The sequence below is a fragment of the Arachis ipaensis genome, chromosome B3 (assembly GCF_059453495.1).
Source record: "Arachis ipaensis isolate K30076 ecotype BB chromosome B3, ASM5945349v1, whole genome shotgun sequence".
In the NCBI taxonomy this organism is placed as follows: Eukaryota; Viridiplantae; Streptophyta; class Magnoliopsida; order Fabales; family Fabaceae; genus Arachis; species Arachis ipaensis.
In genome coordinates this window covers 911757-934613 of record NC_142438.1, presented here as the reverse complement: position 1 = coordinate 934613, position 22857 = coordinate 911757, and the positions used below count along the sequence as shown (strand labels likewise).

Sequence of the window (22857 nt, the reverse complement as noted above, 5' to 3'; positions counted from 1 at the left end):
GTTTGATGTGTTTGGTTAGATAGGACAACGAATGCATGTAGGACAGGGTTTATTGATGACTGTTATGTGTTATTGTTGCATACTATTTATGTTGGCATTGCTGTTGTTATTTTGCTGACAAAAGTCATCACAAAAGTTATAATGAGCTAACACAACACATCAAACTACCATCATCATACCTCCATATTCAAACCCCAACTGGCTGATAATAACAACAACAAAAACATAAAATGCTTACCAAAATTTTCGTTCTTCCACGACGATTTCTTCACTCCGAATCAACGCCAAACGTGTCACTGCATATGAGGTTACGAAATCCAAGAGACGGATATAAAGCGACAGCAGACGAACACAGACAGAGACTACCACCAAGAAACTCTTCAGTTTCGCGCGTCCAACTTCGTCTTAGTTACATATGGTCTTTCACTAAAGGGTTAATCTAGTAATTTCATTTGAATTGTCCAATTAGGGTTTCAAAAATTAGGGATTTAGGAACAAAACGGATAGTGAAGCCTAATAGGGAGGCCACGTTGGACTTCCGTTTGCCACATCACCAAGCGCCGTTCAACGGAGAAGGGTTCTCCTCACGGGTGGTCAGATTTGTACCGTTTTAAAATTTTTGGAGGGTATTATTGTCGTTATCAAATATTAGGGTTATTTTTGTCAGCGTTTTACAAATTCGGGGGCATAATTGGTAATTTACTCTTAAAAAAAATATATCCATTCACCTGAATACAATATTTTATTATCATAATCATAATCATTAACATTATCTTATTTAACTTATAATTTTATTCGGTATTTATTATTAAAGTTTTTTAGTAATGCACAAAATTCCATAATTTACTTGTAGATGCATTTCTTAGATTTAGATACATTACTTATATGCCTTATTTTACAACTATTCTTGACAATGAGTATATGTATTTTCAATACTCTCTAATTGTAGTAGTCTATAAACGGGTGTTTTGATCCCACACCTTTTATATAGTCTTTTTAAAACTAAATACAAAACATCAAAAAAGAAATAAATAATCGAATTTGAAAAATACAAAATGAAACAAAAAAAATAATAGTATCATTTCTTATTGTAAAGTTACATAATCTACACATTCATGATTTTTTTTATTAAAATACATTGGAAGTCCCGGATCCCATTGTTTGCATCAGAAACCCACCCAAACTACTTTATTCTGAATTTTTTTTCTATTGGGCTAATCACAAAAAATGATACCCAAACCTCATCCATACTACCTATACTAATCTTTTTAATTGTTCTTTTCTATTGATCTTTTTTTTGGGTCATGGCACATGGCCAAACAGTCCCGGGTCACCCAAGCTACACCAGGAAAAGAATAGGATCCCCACCCTAATTCAATTGACATTGTCTTCCTCAGAGGTATCCAGATCAGCGTCGTTTCCCTGAGCGCCCTTAAGGTAGCGGTGTCTTCCTCATCAACGATGTCGACTCCTCCATCGATAATTAACAGTTGCCACCGTCGGCCTACACTGAAGGTAGTGCATTGATCCTTTAACTCTCCATCAGCAGCGGCAGCAGCAGCTTCAGAGGAGTTAGAGCCTGTGGAAGCAACTTTGTCGGTGATAGTAGCGGCGGTCAACGATGAATGACTGCTTCCACAACCATGGAGGAGTACCTATAATACATACAAAATGATGGAGAGACCGAATGAGGAGGTCTGCAGTTGAAACCGGGTCGGGTAGTTATAAGGGTTCAATTTTCAGGTTTGGGCCAGCTTCTGGATCCAAACATAGACCTAAAAGAAAAAGAAAATAAGAAGGCATTAACATAAAATGACAGAAATACGATAGAGAGTCTCCAAAGCTTGATTTTGAAGATAACATTCGCGTCTTTCCAAATTCAGGAGGCAGAAGAAGAAAACTTTCGTCATTAATCTCCATCGTATAAGGGAGCGCTGTAATAGGTAAAACATCTTTGCTTGGTTAGCCCTAAACCTGGTATTGTATGTAGTGTATTAATCGAGTCTTTTCAAATTTGCACACATGCGTTTATTCTGTCAATGAATTAGGTTTGACTATTTAAAACCCATTAATCAAACTTTAAACAACTGCAAAGTTGACCACCTTATTTGCAAAGTCTATGTTGTAGGAGACTTCAAATGACTTCAAATGACTGAGAATCAGTGGCCAGAAGGCCAGGATAGGATTCTTAAGTTTCTCTTATATAAAGGACATGTGAGATTTAACTCCATAATAGCCATTTGATTTTGTCACATACCTCTATATAGTTTCCTTATCTTTCATTAGCGTGAGAGGAAATTCCCAAAAAGGTTCTTGAAAACATGTGGAGATGACTTTCAGAACCTCTGTTATGCAGTTGATGAATGTGACAATTGCATTGAGGTAGAACTCATCAGTATGTTTAGGACCAGAGTTACAATTGAATTCACTTTTTATAGGATTAAGACCATCACTAAGTTTATCTTCTATGTCCATGCCAACACTCATAACCGTTTCATGCGATGTTCCATATTTCAGGATACATGTTGGAGGATTTTGAAAAGAAGTCGTCTGATATGATTATGATTAACCAGAAAATTAAACTTTGGATATGGGCTATGATTCATGATATGATTCATGATATAAGGTTTTCTGTCAAGCTGTATTAGACTTTATATTTGTTATAGTGCTAAATGTAACATAGTTAGGAATGTGTCACTATGTATCCTAGGATTTTGTTCTTTTGCCCAAGAATTTGAGATATATGCTTCAACTTTAATGTGAAGTCAAGTTTAATGCTAACTATGGTGGATTAAACAATTTTCATCTTTATTGCGTCATAATGCATGTATTCTTGATTTTGATCTCAGAGCATTGCCAACAATACTGAAATTCGTAATTCTCATTAACAACCCATAATACTCTGGCTAGTAAAAAATTTTAGAACATGTCATAGATAAAAGTTTATATCGGAAAAGGAATAGATTCCAACTTCCGCATACTACACAAGTGACATAACGGTGCTAACAAACATGAATGAAATTACAGGATAAGTGAACACACCACCACTACTTGGTTTACGGCAAAAGCATAACACGCAAGGTACTAACATAAATATCACGCAACAAACAAACATAAATATACAACTTAAAAGGAAGCACGATAAATTACTCCATTTTTCTTTTTGCACCACCTCGTCTAAAAATTTTGTTACTGGAACCTTGCACTTCATGAGGAGAGATGTATGAAAGATCAGAATTAGATGCAACATCATGTGTTGCAACCTTTCTAGGAGTTTGCTGATACCACTATCCTGGTAGATTTTGGTTGCATACAAACAGAATAATTAATACAATCTTATACAATGGATATTAGTAGCTGTAAATTAATAAATAGTATGAAACAAAATCATTATTCACCTTTGATAAACATTCAACAGATGCATTATTGACACCAGAATCGGTTCCAATTTAACCACCTGTAGCCAAACTGCTCAGAATCGATTCATCAACACCCTACAACACCATAAATACAATATCAACAAATTAAATACTACTAACTATGTTTTCTAAACTATATAGCAAACAACTCATAGGACCCCAAAACATACAGAAGTATCCATCGAAGATGACTGAGAGCTACGAAGTCCTGTGATAGATTCATCATCGCTTATCTTGAGGACAGTATAGATAGTTTCCACACAGTTAATATTTTTTTATGTGACCGATAATTTGAAAAGGAACTTTTTCTCAAGTATATCATTTAGAGCTTTAGGATAGGATTCACCATGATCATATTTCTGTTACAAACATTAAAAAAATCGCAATTGAAAACAATTAGAAATCCAAACATGAAAAAGTTAACAAAGTCATCACTACGAAAATAAAAAACTTACACTCCCATCCATTATTTCATTTGCAGTTTTACCAACCATGACCCGAGCCTCATAGTTCCAAATGATTATCTTTATACACCCAGTTCTATCAGTTATAATATCATTAAGACGTACATGCAAATACATAATCACTAAAAAATTAGTTGCAGAGTAAATAATGAGTCACAGATATTTAATAGCCAATATGAATAATACACTCATTTACATTGTAAAAATAAACTTATGACTTATAGTATATCATAAATTAGCATCAAATTATAAAAAAATGTTAATAAGTTACAATTACTGTTAACTATATTCTTTACGAATTCTAAATTCATTAATATAAAATATAATATAAATTAGTATTTACTTTGTTTACTGTAATATAACGAATTCTAAATTCATTAATATAAATTGAATTGTATAATTTTCACTGTGTGAATTAGTATGTTCTTTGTTTATTATTATTCTTTTTTATAATATAAATTATAAGATAAATTATTTATTCTATTACGAAAAGCAAATTAAATAAACAAATAGTACTGAGAAGGGGTACTAAAAAATTATAAGCCAAAAGAACTTAAATTTATGTATTAGAATTTAGTACTCTTTTGATTAAGTACTCTTTTTTAAAACTCCTTCTTTAGAACACAGAGACATAAGCTATTTCACCTAAATTATAAAATCAAATTATTGAAAAAGATGATTTCATTACCTAAGAGAAGGATTGAACCCGCCCTTCCTACAATATTCACACTAATACCTATTTTTATTAACTTGAACTTTCCTAGGACAGGATCCACACGAAGCATAACACCAATCTCGAACACCATGCTCAATAGAAACTATAGTGCCAACCATCCAACATGTAGATTCCTAAAATTATAGAAACTTATCACTAACACAACATATCGATCTAAATATAATTTAAATGAGCTACATATAAACCATCTTTAAATTGCCAACACACCTCCCTCATGTTCAGAATTTCCTCAACTGACTTAATAGGGTCCCCGTTGATTTCATCGGACACAGAATGTGGTGGCTGACTTTGAATGTGAGTGATCCCTTGTGAGCATAGATCTCCTTCCTTCATCAGGCTGACTCATGCCAAATATTCCATAAAACAACTCCACAGTGACATTATATTTAAGCATATATCAAATAAGTAAACAACATTTACAGTCCATGACCTGAATGAATTGCGTACCTATCTCTAAATATAACAATATCAGGAAAGTCAGGATTAATATAAATTTGAGACACATGAAAACTATTTTGAATGTTGATTTCATTCAAATACAAATGAGGCTTGAACAATTGAGTCACCATCACCAAGGGCTGACCATCAGCTTTATCTAAAAAAATTTCAACTTTGTCAACCAAGTCACCAAACAGGGTACACTTCAACCGATTCTTCCTAAACACAGCACATAGCCACATAGAAGTGATTAAAAAGAAGTCAACAAAAAGTCTATGTCACATATATTACACATAACATGAAAATAGTTTTATATAAGAAGTTGAAAATTATAATTTAGGTAGCAAACATACTGCAGATCCTCCAAATAGACCGCTAGAGGTTTACACTCCCTTTCTGATTTTGTCTCCATATTTGTTACATCCTCTTTACCTACAACATGGCTAATATAGTCTGCACAACATAAAAACATCCCATTCATAAGAAATTATAAAAAAATTATTTTTTTATATAGATTAAGTTGAAACCATAAAAAATAACAAAACAATGTCTTTCAAGATATGAGATGGTTTTCAGTTCCAGCAGGCATGGCCTGAACCTCTACATAAGATACAAAACAGAAGGGATTAAAGGAAAATGTCCCACTTGTTAGCTGTGACACTGACGTCTTGATATAAAAGTTTAACTTGTACTTGTGACCACAGGTCCTAACTCCTTTCCCCCAACCCTTCACAATGAAATTCTTCATAGAATAAAGCCCATGTTCTCGAATAAGAGTCTTGAATATAGCGATATTTTGTTTTGGTATGCTGTAATGGATTCGATCACCCTTGCATAGCAACAAAAGAAAATAAAATTTAAATGTAGAGAGTTAATGCTATATATATTTAATGAGCCAATCCATAAAATTTAGAATAATGACATCAGTAACATACCCGTTCATCTTGCAACACCATTTCCACATTGTAAACCTTAGCCGGATTCCACTGGTTTTGCATCTCATACAGCCTAACAACTCCAACCACTAGAGACCAAGACAGCTTCGTTGGATTCACTTTCGAAACTGCATCAACCCCATTATCTCGCATATTAGATGGAACTGGTTCAGGCATGACCATAAGGATGTATCAAAAAGACCAACTGTCTAACAAATTGTATTAATCATGGACAAACAATAAGCATCAATATTGAAGAACTAATACCAACTTAATAATTTTCTTGATAGGTATTTATAGTAGTTGTTAACGACACTGTTGATTATTCAAATTACACATCTGTATCCATCAAATCAACCAAAAACCGCGAAATATAGATTAACATAATCTCACTTAATAAATTCAAAAGTTACCCGGGAATCTAAGCATCTGCTTCTTCAAGGAAAGGCGATCCCCGTGATGGTATTATCAGCCAATCAAATGCTACGTCTGCCCATTGTGTGTTGCAAAATTGGGATTTCGGAATTAGAGATACATTGAGCTTGAATTACGTAAAGAATCGTTGTGCAAAACAATGCTACATCCTTCTTTCGGCAATAGCAGGATCTTTGGGTAATACTCTCTTCATTATCATGTCATGGCACGTGGAATACACCTTGGATTTGAACAGCGTAACACGAAGAGGAAAGAAAGAAAAGGTTTGGAGACACCTGTCACTCTCTCAGAAACTATATAACAGTGTGCCAAATAGTGTGTCATTTTACTGTTTGGCTAGTTAACCATTATATATTTATAGATTTTGGCTTCACTTCTGCTTCTTTCATCATATCAATAATAGTTATTATGTTTTCCTTTAGTATCAGTAGAGTGATCCTTCTTAATAATTTTAGGTGTTAAGTTTCTGATTTTAGGAATTGGTGTTTGCTAGTCTTGATCAGTGTATATAAAAGGTGTGAGTGCAAAGTGTGAGGATATGTATAGAAGTCTGTTTTCACCTTCTATGGTTTTACTGTTCACTATTGAATAACTGCACCTTATTCTCTTTCCCTATTTTTTCTCGTTGTTAGAGTCTATACATGTAATTGGAGGAGTCAATGTTGGAGAGTGTAGAAATAAGAGAAGAACCTGGTCAAAGTTCAATTAATTAAGAAAATCAAGATTAGTTAAATCTGTTAGTTCTCAATAGGTGTTAAGTTTCTGATTTTAGGAATTGGTGTTTGTTAGTCTTGGTCAGTGTATATAAAAGGTGTGAGTGCAAAGTATAAGGATATATATAAAAGTCTATTTTTACTTTATATGATTTTACTGTTCACTATTGAATAATTGCAGCTTATTCTCTTTCCCTATTTTTTCTCTGCTACTACTTTTTTTTCTGCGTTTCTTACTAAGTGTGTAACCATCCCAATATCTCTTCAGAGAGGACATTATAAAAATTATATATTTATCTCCTAACATTAATCTTAATTGTAATTTATTGTCACTTGTTTTATGTACTGTGTTAATTGAATGTATCTATGTATAATCATGGGCACTTATCATAAACTTATCTATTAATTAGTTGTTTATTTATATTTTATTTATTATTTTATTATAAAATAGTTATTTCGGTTGAATTCTAATTAAACTAGTTGAACTAATAAATTAGTAAATCAGTAGTTAGACCGGTTCAATAACTGGTTTGATTTTCAAAACCTTGGATTGATGAGAGGGACCATTTACTATCCGAATCCTGTGTAATGGTTTCGGATCTGATTCCGGTTGGGTTGGGGTTTCCGGCCCTGTCCGTGGCAACAAAAACCGACATAACATAAACCCTGAGCAGCTCTCAGGAAAAAATGGAACCCAAAACCCTCACCTCACATTGCATTTCAAAAGAGAGGGTATTCTCTGTTCCGATTCTGTTTATGATTCTGATTCTTTCTTTCACAGTGCTCTACCAGTACGAGGAAGCAAAGACGGTGTGGCGCGCGTGTTTGAAGGAATGGTGCCAACCCAAATAGCTTCTCTGTCTCGTTTTCACCTTCATCAACGCATGGGTACTATCTTTCACTCCATTTTCAATCTTCCTCCTTTTGCTTCTTTCCATTTCCCCATACTTCACTCTACTTCTATAACTAGTGCCACAAACCTTGATGATCATGATGATGATTGTGAGAGAAATAGCAAAAGAAATGACTTCAGGAACTCCTTGAGAGACAAGTGTAAGCTTGGTAAACTGAGTAATGTTGGTGAAGCTTTGGACTTGTTTCATTCTATGGCTATGATGAAGCCTTTGCCATCTGTGGTTGACTTCACTTTGTTGTTGGGTGTGATTGTGAGGATGAAGCATTACACAACTGCGGTATCTTTGGTTCAATACATGAATTCTTCTTTGGGCATAAAACCTGATTGCTTTACTCTTAATATTGTGATTAATTGCCTTTGTCGATTAAAGTTGACGCCTTTTGGGTTCTCTGTCTTTGCGACCATGTTCAAGCTTGGATTGGAGCCGCCTCTGTCGACTTTCACTGCTCTCATTAATGGGCTTTGCATGCAAGGCGATGTGGCTCGGGCAGTGGGGATGGTTGAAAGTTTGAAAAAGATGGGTTATCAATTGGATGTTTACACTTATGGAGTGTTGATTAATGGATTGTGTAAGATGGGTGACACTAATGCGGCTATTGGGTGGCTACACAAGATGGAAGAAAGAGATTGTAGATCCAATGTTGTAGTTCACAGCACAATTATTGATAGTTTGTGCAAGGATGGATTGGTGTCTGAGGCTTTAAATATGTTCTCAGAAATGTGCAGCAAAGGTATTAAACCAAATATTGTCACATACAGTTGTTTGATTCAAGGTCTTTGCAATTTTGGCAGATGGAAAGATGCTGCTTCCCTGCTGGATGAGATGATGAAAGTGGGGATGATGCCCGATTTGCAAACTCTCAACATTTTAGTGGATGCTTTCTGCAAAGAAGGAAAAATTATGCAGGCTAAGAGTGCAATTGGATTTATGATTTTGATGGGTGAGCGGCCAGATGCCTTTACCTATAATGCATTGATTGATAGACATTGTTTGCAAAAGGAAATGAATGAGGCCATGAAAGTATTTAACTTAATGGTTACTAGGGGCTGTTTACCTGACATTGTAACTTACACTTCACTTATACATGGATGGTGTATGATGAAAAACATAAATAAGGTTATGCATCTTTTGAATGAAATGGTCAATGCTGGATTTGTTCCTGATGTTGTCACTTGGACCACTCTTATCGGTGGGTTTTGTCGAGTTGGTCGACCATTGGCTGCAAAAGAACTCTTTTTTAGTATGCACAAACATGGCCAGATGCCCAATCTCCAGACTTGTGCTGTTATATTGGATGGTCTATGTAAATCCCAGCTTCTTTCCGAGGCAACATCGTTGTTTGAATTAATGGAGAAGAGTGGTTTGGATCTTAACATCGTGATTTATAATATTATGCTTGATGGAATGTGGGCTGCTGGAGAAGTAAACGGGGCGTGGAAACTTTTTTCTTCTTTGCCTGCTAAAGGTCTGCAAATTCATTTGTATACTTATAACATTATGGTTAAAGGTCTCTGTAAACAAGGTTTAATAGATGAAGCTGAAGACTTACTTACTAACATGGAAGAGAATGGCTGCCCGCCAAACTACTCCACTTACAATGTCTTTGTCCAAGGGTTACTAATTAAAAAGGATTCTTCAAGGTCCATGAAATACCTTCAAATAATGACAGACAAAGGCTTTTCAGTAGATGCTACCACCACAGAATTGATTATCAATTACTTATCCACTAATCAAGGAGACAGTGCATTTCGAGATTTTTTGTTCCCAAAAAGATAGCATCTTACAGGATTTTCATTAGAAGTACATTGAGTCTGGCCTCTTGATTCATCCATGTAAATAATACTAGAAAAAATTAATACCATTCAAGAGCTTCCAGCTGACAACTTGTGCAATTATGAAGTTGATCCTTGACTTAGATCCTCTTAAAATACTCAAGAATTTGGTTTTTCCCGTCACTTGTTGGGGATGTTTGTTAATATAATCATTCTTTAGCTACCCAACAGTTAAAGTAGGAGTTGGTCATTGACTCTTCTAATGGCAAGTATTTTGGCCCCCTACTTGCACTTTTTTGTACAATAGATCAACAGTAGCTTAGATCAGAATATATAGGAGTTGGGCATTTAGAAAAGTACTTTCATTGTGTTCCTATATCTATGTTGTCTTACTTAAATATAAAGAAGGTTTATGATAAAGCAAGTTACATTGGTTTGTATATGCTTTCTTTTCATTGTATTTTTTACATGAATGTATTAAAAATGAAAGTGACAATATTCATTCCTTTATAAAAGATAAGCAAAGTTATATTGTTGGTAAGTAATCATTGACACTTTGACAGAGATTCTGCCTAGGTAAATGTTATGTATAGTTTAGTTGAATGGATTCCATTAATTTAGAAGAATTATATGAGATATAAGCAGGCCTTAGGACTTGCCCTTTCCCTTGCAATCAGTAATGAAGGAGATAAATTTTAAGTGAGTATTAACTCATGAAATTTAGCAAAAGATTGTGTAAAATTGGGTTGTATATTACTCTATCATCACATTTTATCATATCCTATGCAAAGCACAAAAGTAGATTTCATGAAGTACCATAGAAACTAAGCTGCCTCGTGGAAAGTACTATTGTACAATTCTAGTATCCGCATGTATTCAGTCGCTTCATCTTTTTTGTTCTGCAGCAACACTTGGAGCAGATTGCATGATATGTCCTCATCCTTGTGTTTCTTATGATAGCCGTCTTAATAGTTGCTCCTCATAAATTATATAAGATGTAAGATTTCGGAACATGCTTATAAATTAAGCCTTAGTGTGCAACTTCCTCTATCCAATGTCCATTTAGTTGACCTAAAATTATTCTAAGAACTAGCAATTATCTTGGACGAGAATGCTCTAATAATCGGGGTTGTTTAGCTAACAAAATTAAGCACTAGAAGTATAAAGATTAATACAACTGAAATAAAAAAGATAAACGTGTTCGATTAACATTAAATATTTCATTCACTCTCAGGCGAGTGTTAAATTAGTTTAGTAGCAAATGATATCAGCTCTCGAATCTAAAGGTACATAATATATCGTCTATTAGTACAAGAGTCATTGAGCTGATAATACAACCTTGGGAAGTGAGCACTAAGCACCATAAGAGTTGCAGAAAACAGAAGCTATTGGCAACACAATTCTAATAAGAAACCCTTATAAGTGATACACTAGAGTTGTGCCCAAATCAGTCCCCACTAGCACAACCCTTACAACCACAATGAACACATTCTATAACCTTCTCCTCCCTAAGTTGTTTGGGCACTCTGCAAACACAAGTGGTGGCAAAATTGTGATCACGAGGCTGCATGCACCTCAGGCAACACAGACGTTCATAACCAGGCTGCAATTCAAGCAAAAACCATAAGAGATCAGAGATAAGAAAGCACAAATGAGATAAGCCAAATGTGTATATCCAAATTGAAATGAATGACATTTGTTTCTGAAGGATTCCTTTTTATCTTTCTCATCAATAACTGGATAATTCTTATTCAGTGAAATTTCTAGCCCTATTGCACAGAAAGAACTTGCATAACAAGAATAAACAAAAAAGGGGGAGATACCTTCTTCCATTTCGCGATCAGATTGCGGTCGGCATATCCTTGATCCAAACAGAATTCGTACAACTCTTTGGAAATTTCTTTCCTCCGATGGTAAAGGTCAAATATGTAGCGACTCTTCTGGTGAGCAATCTTGAATATAGGCCATAAAGTCTCGCATTTTCTTTTGCCGTCGTGAGGGTCGTTCTCAGCTGCAACATAAGATAGACGCACAAAGTTTTTTTTTTTTTTTTTTCAGTTTCATGTAATTTCAGAATCCAACAAGCAAGGAATGCGTAGTAACAAGTTCGAACCTTCCCTCATCTTCGCTTGAAGTTCACGGAGTGTAGGCTCAATGAGTTCCCATCCCTCTGGGTACTTAACACGGTTAGTCTTTACCTTCGGCATTTTCCTTTTTTATCTTTTCTTAGTATCTGTCAAAAGAAATATATCATATGCAAGGGTTAATTCCAAAGGATCCCGCTAAGGAGACAATGGACTATTTGTACAATGTGTACAATGAGCTATTGAGTTACAAAATGAACATCTCCCATACTATCTAGAATAACCATCCAAGCTTAAACTGATTTTGGTGTTCACTAAGGCTCGAACTCTTGACCTTTTGAATCTAGCGCTCTAATACCATGCATGATACCACTCATCCCAAAAGCTTCAGCTGATGGAAAAAGGTAACACTAATGATTATATCTCTAATACTCTCTAAACTTCCATTGTACACATTGTATAAATATTTCATTGGCTCCTTATCCTTTTCCAATTCGAAATTATTCTATCTAAAATCATCAACAGCATCTTATTTTTGGCATGAGAACCCTAGCCTGAGGAAGCTAGGGTTATGGTTGAGTAATTTGGGCAAAAAGAAGTAATAGAGAAGAAAAGAAAGGGCGCGTACCTGAGCACTGAGGAACTGAGTAGCGATTCAAATATGAAGATTGAGATTGTTGTAGAGCGATAACTTTCAGAACCGAGCTCGCCCACAACCACCTCCGCACCCACCACCGTGCACCGCTCACAAAAACCACAACAACGATGTTTTTGTTTTTGAGTTCTATGGAAGTTTCTGATTTATTTATTTATCACGCTAATAGGATAGATAATTTGTTTTTCTTATAATTCTTTTTTTTTTTTGGGTCGGGACCATAGGTTGGCCGACACCCAAGAAACCGGACCCCCTAACCCGCTAACCGATCCGGTTTCCAAACAGAAGCCCCCCCCTCTCGGCCTCTCTTTCTTTCTGGGTCTTTCGCTATCTTTTGAGTTTTTGAGTCTTTTAACTTTTAAGTTTGTTCATTACAAATAGAGAGTCTATCTTAATTAAAGTATGTATTTAATATTAACAATTAAATAATATTCTTTCTATATATAATTTTGTTAATCTTTTATCTTTTGAGGTTAAATTTGTAATCTTTTTTTTGTAAATTTTGATTTGATATATTCATAATTTGTTTTTACGAATTTTATTTTGTAGAAAGTAAAATTGTTAAATTCTCGAGTTAACTTTTAAATTTTTATAAGTTAATAAATTTATATTAATAAAATAAATAAATTTAATCATTAATAATTTAGATTTGAATAAATTAGGATGAATTTTTCGTAAATTTTGTAAATTCACATAAATTTGTATAAATTCGATAACCTTCGAATATATTATTTTAAATTTATTTTGGCCTCTTAAGGATTAAAACATATAATTTCATAAAAAAATACCTTCAAATTAAAATTTTAAAATAAAAAATATGATATCTAGCTATATTTAATAAATTTTAGTTTTTAATATCACACGATTATGATTTGTTTAAAGATAGATAATAAGAAAAAGGAAAAAAAATATTTAATAAAGTAAGGTAAATTTTATTATTGTGTTTTGATTGCTTAATTGATGTGAGAAAAATAAATTAAAAAACTTGAAATTATTTATAGCAAAATATTGATATATAAGTAAAAGAATTTGCATGTTTCAACTTTTAAGTAATCTTTAAAACAAATTTAAATTAAAATTTATAATTTAATTATCAAAATAAATTTAAATTTTATTTAGATGATTTATTTGATCAAATCAAATTTTATAATTTAATTATCAAAATAATAATTTAGCAAATATTAAAATACTTGTTAGTATGTGAACTTATAAGTTTTAACACTAAACGGATAATAAACAAATTATACTAAAATTGCCAATTAAGATTGTTATTTTAACAATAATTCTCAAAAACATGATAACATGAAGTAATTATCATAAATACTATTTTCTCATTAAAATACTCTATTATTAACAAATATTATATATGATAATTATGATTTATGACCATAAATAATAATTATCAGTCACCAAAAAAAAATAATAATAATTATCGTATTGTGAGTTAATTTAATAATTATAGTTATATGTGTATAATTTAATAAATAAATATATTAAATTTTTTCCAATAAAAATTATTATTATATATTTTTTAGTAAATTTTAAAATATTTATTTTTCAACTTTTTATCCATATCATAATGATAAAATTCACGTGAAATAATTATATAAATTGTTAAAATATAATTTAATAGCGAATATAGGTATATATATATGAAAATATATGAAAAAATACATATGAAAATAGAGATACAAAATTTTATATTTTTGTATTTTGTTTGGTGATAAACTAGAATAAATTATGAAAATTTAATTTATTCTATTTTTTTCATTTAAAAAATTTGAGATAAAAAATATAATAATAAAAAATATAATTATGAAAGAAAAAATGAAAAATAAGTTGTGTCTCTTGTTAGTGTCTCTGTATTTTTCTTTCAGAATGGACATAAAATATACTAATTCAATATCTATGAACTCATTGTTTTTGTCCATATCTCTTCTGTCAAACACAATTTTATGTTTCTATATTCCTATTTTAATATCCTGTCTCTGTAAACAAACGCAGCTTGTGTATCTAACACATTTCACGTTCATTAAGACTTAAGACTTAAGAGGGTTAGTTTTGTCCTTTAGATTTCTGCACAAAAAAAAAATTATCTAAGACTACTTGTTCATAATAGAGATATCATATTCCGTAATTTCAATAGATTTAATTATATAATTTTATTAAATTTTTAATTTAATTTTTATATATTTTTTAATTAAATTAAATTCTTATACCATATAATTTTTTCTAATTTAATTCATGTTAACGTTAAATATTTAAAAAATGTTGATAAATTATAAATTTATTTATATATCCTTATCTTTTTTTAAAATTTATATTAATTGATATTTTTTTTTTCTTCTCATTTTTTTAAATTTTTTCTTAGACTTTCGTCTTTCACACACTGACACACACATACGATTAAGAATATGGATCAAAGTGAGAAAAACCTCTTTTATCCTCTCTTCAAAAAAACCTCTTTCATCCTCGCTTCAAGCCAGGTTTCTTTTTAAAAAATTACTCAAATCATGATATTTTAATAAGTGTCAAATTTTATAGTATTTTTTGTTGAAAATAATATAATTAAAATATATTTTTTTGAGTCAATACATGTTACATGTATATTTTAATAAAATAACAATAAAATCTTTTTTACGAGTAGAATCGAATAGAAAAATTTAACAAACAGACATATTCTATCCGTATCTTCTGCTAGTAATTAAATATGTATAACTATATATAAATATAAGTAGCTGAATTTTAGTGTAAAAAATATTTTTGTTAAATTTTAATAGTCATTTTATCTATAAGAAAGTTTTGAATCGCATAACCGACGAACTGTCACATTAGTAGAGATATTTACAAGTCAGTCAAAAATAAGTGAACAAAAATATAAATTCATTCTTTGAAACACCTATATTAGGTTTTTTTTTTTTTTTCTTGGAAATAAAACTAGCTAAACAAAGTAGCCAAACTTAGAAGCTAAATACCATTTGGTTTGGGGCGTAATGAGTTGATCGAAAACAAAATAGAGAATTAGTTGAAGCAGGTTTAATTTTGATAGTTTAGCAAAATTAGTGTGGTCCTTCCCATTTTCTTATCATAATTTTCGTTAGAGTACGAAATGGTACAAACTACAAACCTGAAAATTAAATAGTTATTTTATTTTCCGAAAATTCCAAACTCTGGTTGGTGTGTGTTTTGGCAGCTTCCTTTCGCAAAACAGCGCCAACGACCATCAGCACGCCACACACCCCGCGTTGAAGTCAATTTCTCTCTCTCTCTCTCTACAGTCCCGATTTTATTACGTTTGGAACCGAAATTGCAGGTCTTCTTTCTTTCCAATGATTCTCTCTCTAATTACTTCAAGAAGGAGAGGATTTTCTAGAAGGATCTGGAATGGAGGGAGGAGCGCCGCAATCCACCGGAGGAGGAGCAGGAGGTGGACCGGCGCCGTTCTTGTTGAAGACTTATGACATGGTTGACGATTCCGCCACCGATGACATCGTTTCTTGGAACAGCTCCACCAACAACAGCTTCGTTGTTTGGAACCCGCCGGAGTTCGCGCGCCTTCTTCTACCTACCTATTTCAAGCATAACAACTTTTCTAGCTTCATCCGCCAGCTTAATACCTATGTGAGTTGTTGTTCATTCGGTTTGTAAGTATATATAGAATTGGTGCTTATACTTATTTTGTAATTGTGTTCTGTTTGCTGGCTATAATTCAATTTTATGTTACCTTTGATAGTACCATGAAATTGAAGGGAAATTTTGATTGTGTATGATGATATCAATGATCATTATTGTGGTGAAATCAATGGAGAGTTTAGGTTTGGATCTGAAAATGAAGTTTATCTGCAACTTGGACTTAGTCAAGATTTAATACATTGATGGTGTTGAAAAAGTAGAATAAAATATGGTCGTTAGTTTAAACTACAGATGATGTTCGAAGATACGGTTGGTCAATGGTAGTGTTGGTTTGATCCTTGGGTATGGAGCGTGAATTTAACAGTTTTAGAGCTCAGAAGGAAATGAGATTTTGGTTAGGTTAGGGTTTGGATCGCGTCAAGGATCGGGATCGGTCTTCAGCAAGTCTAATACATTCACTAATAAAGTACACTAGTGTTTTCCCATTAGGGAGAGGAAAATAGGAAGAATGTTGCTTCTGGTTTCACAGATATGAAACCAAATGTGTTCAGATGTTAATCCCTTATTTTGACGTTGTACCATTGACAAAGCATGCATGTTGGATGCATCTTATTTCTTTGCAGTTGTTAGAATGTTAGAATTTAAGGTTAGGAGTATGATGATGTTATCATCCTTTATGGCTAGACTTATATAATAGAAACCATCGTATTACAAGTAGCAACCAGCTAGAAACAGCAGCTACCAAGAAAGATTACTACGATAAAATACTGTCAATGTTTGGTTTTCTACTTTTCTTCAGGGGTACAAATAAAAACTAGCTTGCTTGTCTTCAACAAATGAAGCAAGTGTGTTGAGTTTTAGGAATCAACAAAGCTCAATAAATAGTTATGGGTAATTTATTTAATAATGAATTGATGATAGGCATATTTGACCTTTGAATCTGAGTTTTAATGTGCTCCTCAAAGTCAAAGTCTCATCTATTTGTTCCATTAATAGGTATCCATTTATTCTAATACGAGCTATTTGTTATCTCTTCCTGCTTAGTGTTTCAAACAGATTGGAAGAGAAGATACAATTGAATTGATTTTTAAAAGCTCTGCTCATTGACCCGTTGCCCCTCTCACATTGATTTCTGTTTTTAAGGGGGAAACTGGACAACTTGTTTTTTATTGTTTAATTTTGTTTTGGTTTATTCATTCATGTGTGTTCATTGGCCAGGGATTTCACAAAATACATCCTGAACGGTGGGAGTTTGCCAATGATGATTTTATAAAAGACCAAAAGCATCTTCTTAAGAATATCCACCGCCGGAAACCTATTCACAGTCATAGTCATCCTCCCGGCTCTGTTGTGGATCCAGAAAGGGCAGCATTTGAGGAAGAAATTGAAAAACTTAACCGTGAGAAATCTTCTATTGAATCTAATATTTTCAGCTTCAAGCAACATCAGTCAACAGCGAAGATTCATCTAGAAGATTTTCAGCAGCGATTAGATGGTATGGAGAAGAGGCAGAAACATTTGCTGAACATTTTCGAGAAGGCTCTTCAGAATCCTACTTTTGTTGAGCAGCTTTCCCAGAAAATTGAGTCCATTGATTTATCAGCGTATAACAAGAAAAGACGATTGCCTCAAGTTGATGACATGCAACCTGTTGTAGAAAGTAGTTTTGTGGACAATCCTAACAATTTTAGAATGGAATTCGGGAATGTTTTTCATCAAGATTTCTCGAACAAACTCAGACTGGAATTGTCACCAGCTGTGTCAGATATGAACTTAGTGTCACGTAGCACACAAAGTTCAAATGAACATGGGGAAAGTCCACAGAAGAAAATATCTGAAGGAGAACAAACAGGAATCCAGACAAGAACATCTGTTCCATTTGCACCAGAAACATTGGAGCTTGCTGATACCGGGGCATCTTTTACTTTCAAGATGGATTCATGTTTATCACAAAGAGTGACGAATGCTGAGAGCCCGAAACTGTGCTCATTGGAGCCAAGTAGTGAAGAAGGTGATAGTCACATATCCTGCCAACTTACTTTGGCATCGTGCCCGTTTAAGGTCAACAGAAATTCATACTCAGCAAAAGCACTCCAAATAGACTCTCAAGAAATTGGCAAGCTGGCAGAGCCTAGGTTTCATTCCAACAGTAAAGAATCCGACGGTGGAGTTTTCTCAAACCGGAACGGAGCTAATGATGCAACCAATTTGGCTTCTTCACTGGAAACTCCAAGTAACAACCAAGTTACTCAGCCAAACAGGGTAAATGATGTGTTTTGGGAACAGTTCCTTACTGAAAGACCAGGCTGCTCAGACAATGAAGAGGCAATATCCAATTACAGAGGAAACCCGTGCGATGAGCAAGATGAAGGAAGGTTGAATGCAAGGAATGTTAAGAACATGGATCAGCTTACACTTTAAGCATGCTGTAATTTAGCACTCGTTATAGTAATAGTATGTAACATTTGCATCGTTATTCCATACCATACACATACATAGTTTGACACTCGACATCAGTTTGTGTGATGTCTCAGGAGGCTGAAATTGTTAGGTATACAGTGTTTGGCCTTTATGGCTTACCGCCTCTGAAAAATATAGAATTTGTGATTGCTTTGGAGACTGGTGCATGCAGTGTAATCTAGCTCCTTAGCGGTGTTGTATATTGAGTTATCCTTTTCACAGGAATTAGTGTAAACGAAATGGGGTGTTGTCCCTGACATTATTGTTTTAGGATTTAGTTTTTATGCATAGATAATAAAAGTAACTTTATCGTAAAATACGATTTATAATACCCTTCTGAATGTCGATGATTTGTTTTTATTTTTCTTTATTTAATTGTTATGACTTGGTGAAGGAAATACGAAAAATATTTACGGAACTTGGAAGAAAGAATTGCTTCCTGTTGGTGAATTTCGTCAAACTTCCTTTACATTACGAAATGGCATGGAGAGTTAACATAAATTGGAATTTCGAAACATTTTCTAAAAATGATCAAGATTCAAGATGGAAAAAGGAAATAAATGCTCTCTACCCTCCGTGAGTTCCCTCAGTCCTTGGTAATTGGGAGCAGTAATAAATAATAGGATAAAATGTATTTTTTGTTTTTAAGGTTTATTTAAAATTTTAAAAATATTTTTAAATTTTATTTTATTTCAATTGTCTTAAAATTTTTGATTTGTATCAAATATATTATTGACAGTTAAATTTTTAAAAAATTTAGAATTAATTTAGTAATAATGCATGACAACTATCTCTTATTTGCTTGTGTTGATAATTGTTTTTGTCAAATTGTTGCTAAATTGGTCTTTAATTTTTTTGAAAAATTAACCATCATGGTATATTTGATACAAATAAAAAATTTTTGGAAAAAAATTAAAATAAAATAAAACTTAAGGACATTTTAAAAACTTTTAATGAACTTCAAAGATAAAAATTATATTTTGCCCTAAATAATACTAAAAGTTAACTTCTAGTATAATATATAAGGTTTATTTATCTTATGTCCTAATAGCACATATTAAGTTTACATATTAATAAAGTTTTTATTGAAAATATAAAATATTTAAGTTTTCATTGTATTTATTTTGTCTTCATTAAATGAACATATTTAAAATTTTTCACCAATGGTAAATTTATCATGTGTTTTTAACTAAACTCCACTATATATCATAAAATATAGGACAATTCACTTAAACAAATCATTTAAAAAAGAATATTATTTAAATATAACTTTCTAAATATCAATACTCAAATGCAATTTTTCATATTATTATAGAAATTGCTATTGGCATGTAAACTGCTATTTGTAGCTGCGATTTGTGTGAAAGAGACTATAAGCAGCAGCGGTTTATGTGTTGTAACGGGTGAACGTAAACCGTTGTAGCTATTTTGGTATATAAAAAATACTTTTAATAAATGTCATTGATAATTCAAACTTTTAACTGACTCAATTTAACACTCGTTTGCAATTTTTTACCTATTTTTTAATTTGAGAAAAATTAAATAGTGGCATATCATAATATTTATCCAACAAGAGTACACACCGAAATTGTCTTCAAATTACAGAGACAAATATCTTTTAAATTTATTAATAACAAAATACTTTTAAAATATTTTAAAATATAATAAAGTAACTTAAAACGTTTATTTTTTTTATAAGTGATAAATAATTTTTGTATTTAAAAAATTATTTGTGTATTTAATCCAAAATTTTATAAAAAAAAATTTGATAACTATTTAAAACATGCATGAACAAATTCCTAGAATAATTTTGACAAAGAATTAATAATTTACATAACTCTTCCCTATTTACATCCAGCACCATGATTTTTTAACCAGCAAATAAATCACTTAACAAAAAATGTATTTAGTATTTACTATCCTTTTATTTGCCCCACTGTATTTATTATTTAATATTTTAATTAGAAATAGGACATGGTACCACTAATGCCTATCCACCCACCAATGCCTTCATTTCATTTTCACATTCACAACTTTAAGCAGAAAACAAGTAAAGCTCCAAAAACCATAAACAATGTACCATCCCAGATTCATCATCTTGACCTTCCTATATCTGTCACCTGTTCTTCTCTCAATCTGCTATGGCCTATCTGTTGTGGATCTCAATTTGCTGAAACACAGTGATATAAGTGGTGTAATTACCAAAAGGGTATGCACCAAGAGCATTGTGGAGTGCTTGGAAGAAGAGACAGAAATGGATTCAGAGAGTAACAGAAGACTAATGCAGCAGCAGCAGCAGCAGCAGCACAGGTACATTAGCTATGAGACACTGAAGAGGGACATGGTTCCATGTGATAGAGCAGGATCCTCTTACTACAGTTGCAAAGCAAGAGAAGCAAACCCTTATAATAGAGGCTGTGAAGTTATTACTGCATGTGCAAGAGGTTCTCAACCCATCAGAACTTGATTTCTTCCTTCTAATCTTGTTTTGTTTTATTTATGACTTGTGAGCTTCCTAAAAATCCCTACTTTTTGTTTGTTTATGCAATGTAATGTAAACATAATACTCTTTTTTTTTTTGTGACAAAACAATATATTTATATATTACATATTTCAACTGGGGAGACATGGTTGTGTCCATGGTTTGGTATATTTATCTTTGTTTGCATAATTTTAAATGCTTTCTTTACCTTCTTTGTTAAATATATAACTCATATTGTAATGGTGGTTTTCAGCTTTGGTTTTTTATTTTGAGAACATGCAGTAGAAAAGTGATAAAATTCCTTAGGAGTTAGGATTATATTTATAATATTATATGTGTGTTTGTAATAGAGTTCCTGGTATTAGGAAGAAATATGAAGAATGTGGAATTCTTTACAATATGTTATTCATTCTTTGCATTCTTTTAATTTTTCCAATTTTTGTGCTAATGTTACATTGTGTGCTGTTGAGCACTAATGGAAAACATTTCGGTTAGGTTAATTTCATCTATCCAAGTGAGCATTAAGATCCATATTCGATACCATGGGTGCTCTAAATTGTAAATTCTAAAAGGCTTTTCAACCAACCACATTCAATGGGTACATGTGGAATGTCAAATGTGGATGAACATCTCTTATCTTTAGTAGTGTGGCACTCTAAAAACAGGACTACAAATCCCACTACTGTTTTTTTAATTTATTTTTTTCTTTAAAGAATTTAATCTGTATAATTTTGCTTACAAGAAGAAGAAAAAAGAAACTATTATGCCGATGTACCCTCAAATAGAAGACAAAAATTCAAACGGTTGGGAAGGCCATTCTTGGAAGAAGGAAAAAAAATAATTTAAGGTCTATTATTAAACCTTATCTAACATGAATTGTGCGAAATTGTCTCTGATGAAGTTTTCTTTTTCTTGGTAATAATATAACGGGGTTGATTTTTATTTATTTATTTGAATAATGTTTTAGATTGGTTCTTACAAAAGAAAACAATTTTTTTTTTGTCAGAAGCAATTTGGTCTTTAAAATTTCAATCATGTGCTAATGTTTTGGTCCTAAATCATGGGCTTTGACATCTCAAAATTGGGGGTCTAAAATTTTGGAGGAATGTGAAAATAAACCAAATAATCAATGTCCAAAAAGAAACCAAAACAATAAGAAAAATGGCCCATTAATCTAGAAAATGGGCCAAGATAAATTGATAAGGCACTAAAACCCCAAAAAAATAAAAAAGAGTAGGAAAGGACGAAAATGAAAGAAAATGGATTCGGCATCTAAATTAATCAGCTGGGTGATCACTCTTCACTCCCCCATAATGCATCAAACGAGTGAAACATGCTTAGTGAATCTCTATCTAACCCAATTAGTCTATCAGTCTTCATAGAAAACAATTCCATCACAACAGCACTTTTGCGCAATTTATTCAATACTCTGAGTTGAGACCATGATTCAGATATTTGTTTCAAGATTTTATTTTACTTTTTTAATTAATATGCTAATTCACCTACCGCGCGCAACCCCACCAACCTTTAGATTTTGGAGAGTAATGGAAATTGGTAACCTAACTTTAATTTTCCATAGTGTGGATAATGAAAAACGCAATCCATCTACTTTTCTATATACCACATATCACAATCCATCTGTTCATAGTAAAATTGTCAATTATTGATGCCCACGTCACCAGCGCCTAACTCACTCTCAAGTCTCACCTCATAG

At 32.5% G+C, this 22857-nt stretch overlaps 5 protein-coding genes across 5 annotated transcripts; 3 read left to right on the top strand and 2 right to left on the bottom strand.

Moving 5' to 3' along the window:
* Positions 1-3449: 3449 nt before the first annotated feature.
* LOC107632425 (uncharacterized) lies at positions 3450-6169 on the bottom strand. Its single transcript, XM_088509289.1, has 9 exons — positions 5993-6169; positions 5603-5657; positions 5411-5510; positions 5067-5276; positions 4827-4956; positions 3875-3943; positions 3704-3778; positions 3590-3652; positions 3450-3494 (listed from the first exon to the last, which is right to left on the bottom strand). Exons 1-9 carry the CDS (start codon positions 6167-6169, stop codon positions 3450-3452), a joined length of 924 nt encoding a protein of 307 aa, XP_088365415.1.
* Positions 6170-7835: 1666 nt separating this feature from the next.
* LOC107634147 (uncharacterized) lies at positions 7836-10267 on the top strand. Its single transcript, XM_016337721.3, has one exon. The coding sequence runs from the start codon at positions 7974-7976 to the stop codon at positions 9831-9833; it is 1860 nt and encodes a 619-aa protein (XP_016193207.1). The 5' UTR covers positions 7836-7973; the 3' UTR covers positions 9834-10267.
* A 745-nt stretch (positions 10268-11012) lies between these two features.
* LOC107629425 (protein BUD31 homolog 2) lies at positions 11013-12732 on the bottom strand. The gene is made up of 4 exons (XM_016332217.3): positions 12542-12732; positions 11943-12062; positions 11653-11840; positions 11013-11432 (listed from the first exon to the last, which is right to left on the bottom strand). The coding sequence occupies exons 2-4, from the start codon at positions 12034-12036 to the stop codon at positions 11277-11279; spliced, it is 438 nt and encodes a 145-aa protein (XP_016187703.1). The 5' UTR covers positions 12037-12062; positions 12542-12732; the 3' UTR covers positions 11013-11276.
* Positions 12733-15495: 2763 nt separating this feature from the next.
* LOC107629426 (heat stress transcription factor A-5) lies at positions 15496-18978 on the top strand. Its single transcript, XM_016332218.3, has 2 exons — positions 15496-16189; positions 17420-18978. Exons 1-2 carry the CDS (start codon positions 15953-15955, stop codon positions 18620-18622), a joined length of 1440 nt encoding a protein of 479 aa, XP_016187704.1. The 5' UTR covers positions 15496-15952; the 3' UTR covers positions 18623-18978.
* Positions 18979-20670: 1692 nt separating this feature from the next.
* On the top strand, positions 20671-21287 carry LOC107629427 (protein RALF-like 24). Its single transcript, XM_016332219.3, has one exon. The coding sequence runs from the start codon at positions 20736-20738 to the stop codon at positions 21126-21128; it is 393 nt and encodes a 130-aa protein (XP_016187705.1). The 5' UTR covers positions 20671-20735; the 3' UTR covers positions 21129-21287.
* Positions 21288-22857: the final 1570 nt, after the last annotated feature.